The sequence below is a fragment of the Chionomys nivalis genome, chromosome 9 (assembly GCF_950005125.1).
Source record: "Chionomys nivalis chromosome 9, mChiNiv1.1, whole genome shotgun sequence".
Lineage (NCBI taxonomy): Eukaryota > Metazoa > Chordata > Mammalia > Rodentia > Cricetidae > Chionomys > Chionomys nivalis.
Genome location: NC_080094.1, coordinates 14,246,819 through 14,258,828, shown reverse-complemented (window position 1 = coordinate 14,258,828; position 12,010 = coordinate 14,246,819). Strand labels below are relative to the sequence as shown.

Below are 12,010 nucleotides of genomic sequence, written 5' to 3'. Positions count from 1 at the left end.
TGAGCCCTGGTTAGTTGGTTCTGGGAGTTTCCTTGTGGTGTCCTTAACCCCTGGCTTCTACAATCCTTCCTTCCTCCCCCCTCCCCCCCCCCCCGTTCCGCAGATTTCCCAGCTCCACCTAATGCTTGGCTGCGTCTGTATCTGTTTCCATCAGTTTCTGGGTGAAGCCTCCCCAACAGGGCTTTTTAAACTATTCAGTGTGTCAATCTGTTTGGGCAGCTGTAAGAAATGACTGTAGAATGGCTTATAAGCAACATTTATTTCTCAGAGTTCTGGAGGCTGGGAAGTCCAGGTTCAGGGAGCCAGGAGAGTCCAGGTTTGGAAAGGACTGGTTTCTGGTCTTTGTACTGCTTGCTGTGTCCTTATGTGGTGGGAGGGCAAGGCAGTTCTCTGAGGTTCTTTCTTAGGAGGTTTTACACCTCACTCCCCAGGGTTCCATCTGTAAAGGTGGAGGAGAGCACACAGAGAACCTGGTTATGCTGGGTCAGGATTGGGAGGAGGGCCCCTCTTTTGGACAAAAGGACCCTGGGGCCGTGTTTCCCGGGGGATGCCCATTTCTCTCCCACTTTAAGCCCATGGGCCCTCAGTGGGCAGATGTTAAGTGACAGTGACTTCCAGAGGAGGAAAGGATTCACTCATGAGGACAGTCCTGGGAGAAGGGAGAGCAAAAGGGCTATCCTCTCCACTCTGCTCTGGGGACAGTCCTGCCACACGTCCACCTTCATTTCCTTCTTTGTACAAAGGAGAAGTTCAAGGCCACCGATCCCTGAGATCCCACAAGCTCAGAGTCACGTCTCTCTGCCCCTCTCCTCCAAGGACTGTTCCTCCTTGCGTTTATGGGGTAGGCAGAGGCAGGGGAAGAGGGAGGGCCATGCACCGCAGTGGGGGCTACTCACTGTCCTCTGTCGCCTTCACTGGCTGCACGCATTTGAAGCCACAGTGCCAGTAACAGCACTTCTTCGGACCCTCACAGTTCCTGTCTCTGTGACACTGGGGTGGCTCTCCCCTGATGCAGCGCACATTGTCCGGTGGGCAAACTCCTTCTTTCTCTTAGTGGTGGAAGAAGCCACAAGGTAAGGGGACGGCTTCAGAGCTGTCTATAATCTGGGAGCTCCCAACCCAGCTCCACCCAATTCACCATATTCACCTTTGACTCCATCTCCGGCTACCAGAGTGGAGGAAATGAAGAGCACGGCGAGGACCAAGACGCTGTCTGGACGCATGCTGCCTTGTGGCCGAGACTGAGGCTGAGGCTGAGGCTGGAACTGGGGCTGGCTTTCTTTTGTTTCTGCTGGGAGTGGCAATGGGTAGGGCTGAAATTTGCTGCTACAGGGAGGCCTGTGTTCTCTAAGCTGTCAGAAATGGGATTTGGGGCACTTCCAACATCTCCCTGTTTGCGTAAGTCGTCTCCACTGACATCAAATTACCATCAAGACTGCATTAGCTTCTGCGGGAAGGAAAGAGGCACAGGTGGAACAAAGTCACTCAAGGACACACAGCGGAGCAGTGCTAGGGCCAGTTTTCTTCCAATCTGATGTTCAGCACTGAGCCCTGTTCCTGTGTGTCTTCTTCTAGACAGAGGCGTTCATTTCCTCCTGTCATGTGTGGACCTGCTTCCCAGTTTTCTTCTCGCCTCAAGGAGGCTCTGTCACACCTGGTTTAAAACCCGATCACGACGTGCTCCAAACCATGCCGCCTTCATGGGGCACAGGTGCGAACAGACCTAGTCTGTCACTAGATGCTCGACGAGAAGACATTTCCTTTCTAGATCCCTTTCCTTATTCATGAGATGGTGTCATGTTTTATCTCATTCATAGGCGTTATGTTTTATTTCCTGAAGTACCCCCACCCAAAAAAGCCCAATCAGCATCTCCATATCTCAGTCTTGGACTCCAAGTTTTCTCCCTTCAGAAATATGTATCCATTGTGAATTCCTGGATTGTTTTTTTTCTTTGTTTAAAAAGAAGCCCAAGGGCAGAACAGTGCTATGTCTGTGATACAGGACAACTCTTAAAGTCTTTGAACTGGCTCTACAGGTGGAAAAAACTTTCCTTCACAAGCCCAGAAACGCGAGAGGATAAATGCTGGGCCCTTCCCCCTGGGATGTCTGTTCATTCCCTGCTGACCTTTGCTAGCAAGTACATCTTGCACCTCCTGGCCTAGCTGCAAGTTCCTTGTTCCGCTTAGTTGTTTACTGATTAGGCCCTGAAAACATAAACTTCCAAACCCTGGGTTTTTCCACAGTGCCACAAGCCCGTGTATATTGACCACGTTTGTCCTTCAATAAATGGCATTCTCTTAGCACAGATGACCCGCTGTGTGGTGTTTCTCTAAATCCTCAGCTTCTCACTAACAACTCCGTACTGCGGTAGTGCTATTGCTACAGATAAATACATAACATACTATAAAGAAACAATGAGTACTTCTGGGGAAATCCTGTCTTTTACTGGTGTTTTCCCCAAGGTTTGCTCTTTGATGCCTTATTCCTGGTTGGGCTACCACGCCTAAAATTTACGATTTTGCCTAAGCTGGTATGATAGCTGTAAGTGATAAAAGGGAGGCTTCCCAGTCCAGGAAGAGCACCAGCTCCCTACTGGGCAATGAGTCATGACTCCAGGCTCACTAATGTGTCCTCTGTCCCTGCGCTGATTTCTGGGGAGTTGGCGAGCATGGGCATGAATGTTGGAGTTTAGGTGGATGTTTCTGTTCTGCCAGCCATTCCAAAGTAACCACACAGAGACTTAATTATAAATGATTGGCAGGTAGGTCAGGCTTATTACTAACTAGCTCTTAAAACTTACATTAACCCATATATCTTATCTAGCCTCTGCCACATGGTGATACCTTCTTTCAGTACAGCCTGTTTAGCTCTTGCTTCCTCTGTGTCTGACTCCTGTGACTCCGCCCTTCTTCTTCCCAGCCTCCTCTGTGTCTGTTGTCCTGCCTATACTTTCTGCCTGGCTACTGGTCAGTCAGCTTTTTATTAAACCAATTCGAGTGACAAATCTTTACAGTGTACAAAGGGATTATTCCATAGCGTTGGAGTGTGTTGGCTGTTGGCTATTCCTCACCCTCATCTTTTTATTGCTAACTTTCAAAATATACAGAACATATTAAAAACCAGGGCAGTGACACTCGTGTGCACTCACATACCTATATTGGATTGAGCAGTTCATAACAGACTAGGGTATCCAGATCTATCGTTGAAACATCTGGAACTAACTGCAGATGGTATATCTTCCATGCTTTACAATATATCGCCATGTGAATTCTAATAATGAAAGTCTCTAGCATACAAAATGATGACCATGTCTTAGAAAACTGACAATAAATGCTCGATTTATTGACTATACATTTGCTTTCCTGTCTCCAGAGTATAGTTGTAGCTATTTTTTTTTGTTGTTGTTTTTTGTTTTTGTTTTTCGAGACAGGGTTTCTCTGTAGCTTTGGAGCCTGTCCTGGAACTAGCTCTTATAGAACAGGCTGGCCTCGAACTCCCAGAGATCCGCCTGCCTCTGCCTCCCGAGTGCTGGGATTAAAGGTGTGCGCCACCACCGCCTGGCTGTAGCTAATTTTTGATGCAATTTCCTTAAAACAACTTTACCATACAATAAGCTCTACAGATGAAAGAATGCCACCAATGTTTTTCACCCTTTGAGAATAGCAGCTTTGAACCTATGATTTAGAAAAGATTTTTTGTTGTTGTTTCTCCTCCCCTGTCTCCTCCCAATCCCTTCCTCACCTCCTCTCTGTCCCCCTAAACCACCCCTCCTCCCTTTCTATTCAGAAAAGTGCAGGTTTCCCATGGATATCGACAATACATGGCATATCAAGTTGCAGTAAGGCTAGGCAACTTGCTTCGTATTATGGCTGGGCAAGGTGACCCAGTATTAGGAGTAGGGTTCCAAAAGTCAGTAAAAGAGTCAGAGACAGCCCCTGTTCCCACTGTTAGGAGTCCCACAAGAAGACCAAGCTACACAACTATAACATATATGCAGTGGGTCTAGGTCAGTGCCATGCAGGCTCCCTGGTTGTCAGTTCAGTCTCTGTGAGGCCCTGTGAGCCCAGGTTAGTTGATTCTATGGGTTTTCTTGTGGTGTCCTTGACACCAATGACTCCTACAATCCTTCCTCTCTCTCTTTAGCAGGATTCCCCAAGCTCAGCCTAATCTTTGACTGTGGGTCTCTACATGTTTCCATTGGTTGCTGGAAGAAGCCTCTCTGATGACAATTGGATTAGACCCTAATATTTGTGTATAGCAGAATATCATCAGGTGTCATCCCATTGACATTTTTTCCAGTTGTGTTTCTGTCCTAGGCCATCCAGCCTGTGGGTCCTGGCGCTCCAGGCAGTGTCAGGTGTGGGCTCACTCTCATGGCGTGGGTCTCAGGCTGAACCAGTCCATTGGTTGGCCACTCCCACAATGTCTGTGCCATTCTTATCCCAGCACATCCCTTAGGCAGGACAGACTGTAGGTTGAAGGATGTGTGATTGGGTTTGTGTCCCAATCCCTCCTCTGGAAGTGTTGTCTGGTCACAGGAGCTGGCAGTTGAGGTTACACATGCGCTATTGTTCCATCTTCGTCTTCCTGCTCTCAGCTGATTGGATGAGACCTACTCACACTGTAGTTAGGGTTTCTCCCTTTTGGTCCACCAGCCTGAAATTGGCTGGCTGGATCTCCACTCTTTATGACCCCATTCAGGCTCTGGACTCTCTTATACACAAACTTGCACAGGGCTTGTGTGTGTGTGTGTGTGTGTGTGAGAGAGAGAGAGAGAGAGCAGGGACAAGGTGTGAGGGAGGGAAGGAAGGGACATCAAGTTCCAGAAGATGCTTTGTGCCAGCTCCTTTGTTCCACTGTTGGTTGGTACCCCAATGTGAACTTAGCTTGTACCCCACACCCTATTGAGTTTAACCCTGCTTGCTTGGAACCTTCTGAAAGTCTTTCAAGTGTGCTGGGAGCCTAAAATAAATGACTGTGTGGAAGATAGGAATGGAGGAAGGTGTTGAAGAGAGCTGGGAGACACTGAAGAATCGTGACTGAAGGGTTTCCAGGCCCTGCTATGAAAATAGATTACAATGGGCTGAGCCTACGTCAGATATCTAGGTTGTCTTTCCCTTTAGCCGAGGGACTGACAGGTTTCAAAATGATAGGACTAAATCCTCCCTCTAGTTTTCCATAAGAGAATCCAAGGCTATAAAGTTACTTAGTATAATTACTTCAACTCAGGTTCACAAAGGAATTGTTTTTATATCTGGGATAAGGCTGAATTCTGCATCATTTTCATCACAGGGAAGGCAATCCTTAAAATCCTATCTATTGCCGGCTCCTGGGGTGGGGTCACTAGCTCAGGTGTGTGTTTGCTGTCTGCCAAGTGTACTGTTGGGAAAGGTTTTGTTCCTGGAATTAAGGAAGCTGCCCAGTTTGCTGAAGAAGGCATACAGCCTTGCACGTGAGATGATGTAATATTGTTCCCAATTAACAACAATTATTTATTGACTCACGGTGTCATTGTGTTAGTAACTACGGAAGTTAAAATTCAACAACAAAAATGGTTTTTCCATGCTGTACTTCACATGGCAGTCCAATTAAGAGCACACATCTATTGCTATTAGGTTTAAGGGGCCCATGTTCTGTCAAAGAGGAGAAAGAATTGCTCTTTGGATAAGGTTCTTCCCCCAGTGAACAGCTGAAGTTGACACATGGCAAAGGGCTCACTGCTGTTGGAATTACTTCTATCTTCAAAAAATGCTATTTTATTATTTTGTGTGTATAAGTGCTTTGCCTGCATGCATGCACGAGGGGGTCCAGCCAAGGGCACTGGATTCCATGGAACTCGAGTTACAGATCATTGTGAGCCACTATGTAGGTTCATAGGATAGAACCTGGGTCCCCAGGAAGAACAGCCCGTGCTCTTAAACACTAGGCTATTTCTCTAGCCCCCACCTTTTTTTTTTATCTTGCTGTTAGTCAATGTTACCATTAAATGAAGACATAATTCAGTTTCACTAAGAACGCTGAAAAATGCATTGCACCCATTTTATGTAAACGACACTACTAATTCTGTATGTAAGATTTTACACCTTGTGACTGAAGGTGGTGGTGTGGTTGCCAACGCCCTAAAATAGCTGTCTGAGCTTAGCTGGGGCAGATGGCCACGAGTAAATAGAAACTAATTCACAGCAGTTCTCAAAATCCCTGTGACTCAGGGACCTTGTTTATCACATAACTGCAATTTTCTCGGTACCCCCTAGATGGCCATCCACCACAGGTAAAAGGACATCTACACATAAATTGGCCTGATTGCATCAGACCCTTCCTAGAAGGCTTGGCCTAACGACTCTGTTCTACCCAAGACAGGAAAAAAAGTCTCCTGAGAGAAAGGGATCTGCCCTTAAGTCTTCAGGAACCCTAGAAAGCCTGCTTGCTCTCCTAGCTGGCTGCTGTTCTCTGACCCCAGGAGACAGCTCAGCAGTGTGTTCTCCAGTAAATCCTTTTTATACACACAGAATGGTCTCCTTCAGTGGTTTTGCTATGCTCACTTACTGTGACTATGCAGCTATTATAAAAATGACAGTTGGTAACTGAAAACATGGCTTTGAATAAATAGTTTCCCTCAAACTTTTTTGGTATTTGTTACAAAAAATTAGTAGGTTCTGTTTTCAAATCTCTACTACCATTGTGGTTCCTTTTGTTTGTTTGTTTTGTTTTTTGTTTTTCAAGACAGGGTTTATCTGTGTAACCCTAACTGTCCTGGAACGTTTGTAGATCAGGCTGGCCTCGAACTCAGAGATCTACCTGTCTCTGCTTCCTGAGTGCTGGGATTAAACCGTGCCCCACCACTGCCCAGCATTCACTGTGGTTCTTAAGGAAGCTGGAAGCACAGAGCATGAAGTGAAGAAACTCAATCAGAAAATGTTTTATTATTATGGAGATTAGGATGAGCTACACAGGATCTCTTTCTCCAATCGCTAATTTATAATAATTTAAATTTCAAGACCATTAAGACCTTAGTTCTCTACCCCTCCTATAGAATATTAGTTTAAGATGTGGAATGTTTGTTTAATGATGCAAAGATGTGTTGCATTCTTTTATGTTGTCTTTGTTTAACTCTGTGAAGGTGTGTTACTTTGCCTCTCTAAAACACCTGATTGGTCTAATAAAGAGCTGAATGGCTAATATCTAGGCAGGAGAGAGGGATAGGCAGGACTGTCAGGCAGAAAGAACAAATAGAAGGTGATAAAGAGGAGAGAGTACACCAGGGGCCAGTCAGCCAGCTACACAGCCAGTCACAGAGTAAAAAGTAAAGACATACAGAAACAGAGGAAGGTAAAAGGTCAGAAGCAAGAAACACAAAGATACAGGATAGTAACAGGAGGACAACTCAGTGAATACTGAATGCTGAGTTCTGAGTTTGCCTGCATTTATTTTTCATACACTTTTATACCCCAATACAAAAGGGGGGAAGAAGGCAAAAGACTGCTTTAATATGATTGATACATAGGACAACCCAAACAGCTACTTGCTCCAATACTTGAAACATCAAGCAACTATATCCCGTGAAAAGCATTCTGTTGTTTAGGTCATGAACACACCCTAGACCAGGTATCTTGAAGGCAGTCACTCCCTAGGTCAAACCTCCTATTTCAAAAGAAGAAGCAGAAGTATGCTTGAATTCTCTGACCTTTGGTCAGGGTAGAGTGAATCTACCTCTATGGGCCATCTTATTGTCCAAAACACCAAGTCACCACACCCTAGATTAGGGTGTGCAGCCACGCTTGTTGTCAACAACTTTGAGAGAGCAAAATAAACCCAAACTCTTTGACCTCCAGACAAGGTGGAACGGGCTCACATTTTTGGGTCTCCACACTAACTGGCTAGGTATAGTTGACCAAATAGCCCCCGAGAGCCTCCTGTTTCCCTCCACCTCCCAGCAGGGGTGTTACAGGATGTGCCACACATGGGCCTGGGGACCCAAACTGTGGAGCTCATACTTGTGTAGCACACACGTCTCCTCTGGATCATCTCTCCAGTCTTCAGTCACTCCGGATGAAAGACCATCCCTGGCTCATTTCTAACTCAGACTTCCAAAGTTCCTAGACCAAGATGTGGGAAGGACTCAGCAGCCGTGTCCAGGAAGCTATAACATACACGATGTGCTCTTCCGTCTCAGGATGGTGTGCTTGTCCTCTGTCAGGTACAAATGCTAAAAAATTGTCTGTAATCTGTCAGTCATGTTTTAAATAGACGCTGATTGGCCAGACAGAAAGTATAGGCGGGAAAACCAGACAGGAAGTAGAAATAATGTAATGAGAACAGGAGAATTCTGGGAAGGAGGAAGTTGATTCCTCCCACTCCTGCCCAGACCACTGAAGCAGCAGGATATGATCTGCCCCATGAAAAAAGGTACTGAGCCACATGGCTAACATAGATCAGAAAGATGGGTTGATCAAGATGTGAGAGTTAGCCAGTGAAAGGCTAGAGCTAAAAGGCCAATCAGCTTTATAACTTACAGAGATCTTTGTGTGATTTTCTTTGGGGCTAAACAGTTGTGGGGAACCTGGTGGGAGGACAGAAACCCCAAACAAGCCAGCACCTCATGTTACATAAAATCTCTGGAATCTGATCTCTGGAAGAGAGAGAAGGGGGAGGAAGGGAAGAGAGAAAAGGAGGGCAGAGGGAGGGAAAAGAGGACAGAGGAGGAGAAAGGAGGTAGAGAGGAGAGGAGGTGGTGAAGAGAAAAATCTTATAGAGTTTCACACAGTTAAAAGTACGCAGTGGATTTGTTTTGAGTGTTTCTCCGAAAAGTTCATGTACGGCAAGCTTGGGCTCAGTGTGGCCACATTGTGTGGTAGGGAACCTTTAAGAAGAGTGACCTGGTGGCAGTTGATGAGGTGGCATAAGACATTCAGAAACAAGCAGTGCATGTCTGGTAGAACTGGAATTTTTCCTTTGGGATGGGCTGGTGCCTCCCCTTATTTCTTTCTGTATGCACTGCTCTTGATTTCCCCATGTGTTGCCAGCACTGTGTGGTGCCATTCACCTCCAGGCCCTAACCAGAGTCAAAACCAGATGGATAGTATGTTTCCGAGCTTCCAGAACGGAAAGAGAAATAAACTTCTTTTATGTTTAAAGTATCTAGCTTTTAAGCAGTTGGTTATGATGTCAGAAAACAGTCATTAACATAGGGATTTATTTCTTTATTTTGCTCTAATGTTAATTTGCATTTAACTCACTAATAAAAGGAGCCTATGAGACCCAGGAACTCGAGATCAGCCATCCAAGTTGAAGCCAGTGGCACTGTATCTTCCCAGGCTTGACTAAGAAAGAGTTTCCATCTAGGAAGAGAAATCAGAAACAAAAGCAGTTGTGAACTGTTCTGGGGACATGCTTTGGGATCCCACTGCCCCATGGCTTATCTTCCCCCAAGAGAACTGGGATGTGCTGTCTGTCAAAGAATTGAGGACTGAGCTCTGGAGGACTCTAGGCAAGTCAAATATGAAATTATGAATTTATAATCCTTTACTTTTCAATTTAAATTTGAACTACAACAAACTGAGAAAAGGGGCATTTGAAAATAACCATGACAAAAAATTCAATAATAGATGGGTGGCTTTAGAGATAATGCTGTCCAAATGGTCCCATCATACAGGGAAGGTACCCATTTCAAGCAGGGTGTTATGTAACCCAGGATGACCTCAAACTAGTTTCTCTACGTAGCCAGGGATGACACTGGACTCCTAATCCCTCTGTCTCAACCTCTCAAACGCTAGGATTACAGGTGTGGCCACTACTTCCTGCTTGAATGTTAGGTTTTCGAGGCAACTGCCAACTTCAAAGTTCTGGTCACAGTGATTTCCATGGGTGCTGAGCAGTCAGCCCTAAGACAGATAAGAAGGATCCCCTGGCAGGTTTCTGGGGCAGCACCAAGTACAGCAGATCTGGGGTCACTCACTTCAAAACGTGGTTGTCCAAGGCTCCACACAGCGCATCTGACAGTAGTAGAAACAGCACTTTTTGATGCCCTTGCACCCTTTATCATGCTTGCATACGGGTAACCGTTCAAACGGGCAGGGAAGAAAAAACTCCGGGCAGTACCCAGGTTTTGGTGTTACTGCAGAAAAATGCCCTTGAGTGAATAGGAAGCACTGGAGGGACCATTGCATGGACCAGCAAGCTGGTTCCATAGAATTCTCCCGTGGGAAACGCTTTCCTTCCCCAGTGCCAGGACCCCTCCGCATCACCTCTTCTTTTCTTTGTTCTAGGCTGTACCATGCTGAGGCAAAGGAGAATGGTTGTTGTGAACAGTGTGAGGCTGCGTGGCTTCATTTCCTATGAAAATTTCCAGGCGAACATGGAGGGAGGTATCTGTGTGGATCAGCGCCGGGTGGCGGATAACCAGCAGAGGCGCTCTGGTTCACAGGCCAGAAAAGCGGAAGTGCATCAATCGGAACCGGAACAGGAAGGACTTAGCTGGTTCCTTTCAACCATCCTCCTTTGCCTCGGCGTGGTGCAACCTAGGGTAAAGAGAAGAGGTGATGCGGAGCGGTCCTGGAGGTAACTGGAGGTAGGGGAGCGTTTTCCCGCGTGAGAGTTCTGTGGACCCCTACCCTCTTTCCAAGGGGAAGGGAGATAATGTTCTGCTCTTAAGGGTCTAGCAGGGCTGGCCTGGCCTTTCCTAGTTTGTAAATTACGCTGTAGGATCAGGAAGCAAGAAAGTTGCTGTTCAGAGCCTTGCGTCTCAGCTAGCCATCCCACCTCTCGTATCATGTAGCCAGAAAATTTGAAACACCACTTTTCCAAGTGCTGCTCAGGAGGCTTTCCTTTTGGTCCTATCCACACCATTGCAATGACAAAGCAAGATAGTACAATGGACTACTAGCATTATTCTTTCTAGGTTTGTGGAAAATTTCATATGCACTATGGGAGATAACATTAAGGTTTATAAGTAATTTTGACATTTCCTCTCTTTCCACTGCCTTTTTTGGAGAGGGGTTCTCCCACTCGATACTAGAAACCTGGCTAACTATCTAGGTCTAGTGAGGTCATAGATCTTGAGTTCTTGACCCAGCCTGGGCTACATAGCAAAAAAAAAAAAAAAAAAACAGTCGGGGAATGGGGGAAGGAAAAAAAAAATAAACTCACAGCCAGCATATAATAGCAGCATATAAGTTAGCCTTGTGGGCTCTGGTAGGCAACCATGTTCCAGTGGGTGGTCTCACATTCATTAGCATATGGGCAGTATAAATTTGACTCAGTGGGCTATTAAATACAAAGGACGACTTGATGTCAGAAAGGGGTGGAGAGGTGGGGAAGTGGATCTGGAAGGAGTTAGGAGAAGGAGTGGGGTGAACATGATGGAAATTCAGTGTATAAAATTCTTAAAGAATAATAAAGTTATTTTATTAAAAAGATAAAACAAGGACCGGGCGGTGGTGGCGCACGCCTTTAATCCCAGCACTCGGGAGGCAGAGGCAGGTGGATCTCTGTGAGTTCGAGGCCAGCCTGGTCTACAAGAGCTAGTTCCAGGACAGGAACCAAAAAGCTACGGAGAAACCCTGTCTCGAAAATCCAAAAAAAAAAAAAAAAAACAAACAAAAAAGATAAAACAAGCCCCCAAACAAAACAAAAAAATGACAAAAACCCCACTCATATCTTTAATGTGAAGATCAAAAGATAAATTTGTTAAAATGTAAAACTATAATAATTGGCTAAGGGATTTGTATGTAATATAGAAAGCTTTAAATTATTGTATCAAAAATGCAAATAACAGATGCTTGTGGGGATTCAAAGATAAGGGACCCCTAAACACTCGTGGTCATGTAAATCTGTAGGACAAATTCTAATTGGTCACAATAATAAATTAAGGGGTGGAAACTGAAGGATGAGAGAAGCAGAGTGGCTAGCCACTAGAGAGTTTCTACTAATGCTCAGACCAAAGGGGCAGTTCTGTCTCTACAAATTCTCATACTGAATGCTGTCTCTACAAAACCTCAGACTAGCCGGGCG

The 12,010-nt window shown here is 45.5% G+C and overlaps 2 protein-coding genes across 2 annotated transcripts; both read right to left on the bottom strand.

Annotated features, from left to right (window-relative positions):
- Positions 1 to 292: 292 nt before the first annotated feature.
- LOC130882003 (WAP four-disulfide core domain protein 12-like) lies at positions 293 to 1,578 on the bottom strand. Its single transcript, XM_057781876.1, has 3 exons — positions 1,148 to 1,578; positions 897 to 1,049; positions 293 to 439 (listed from the first exon to the last, which is right to left on the bottom strand). Exons 1-3 carry the CDS (start codon positions 1,221 to 1,223, stop codon positions 414 to 416), a joined length of 255 nt encoding a protein of 84 aa, XP_057637859.1. The 5' UTR covers positions 1,224 to 1,578; the 3' UTR covers positions 293 to 413.
- Positions 1,579 to 9,957: 8,379 nt separating this feature from the next.
- Positions 9,958 to 10,330, bottom strand: LOC130881481 (WAP four-disulfide core domain protein 15A-like). The gene is made up of 2 exons (XM_057781082.1): positions 10,246 to 10,330; positions 9,958 to 10,115 (listed from the first exon to the last, which is right to left on the bottom strand). The coding sequence occupies exons 1-2, from the start codon at positions 10,328 to 10,330 to the stop codon at positions 9,958 to 9,960; spliced, it is 243 nt and encodes an 80-aa protein (XP_057637065.1).
- Positions 10,331 to 12,010: the final 1,680 nt, after the last annotated feature.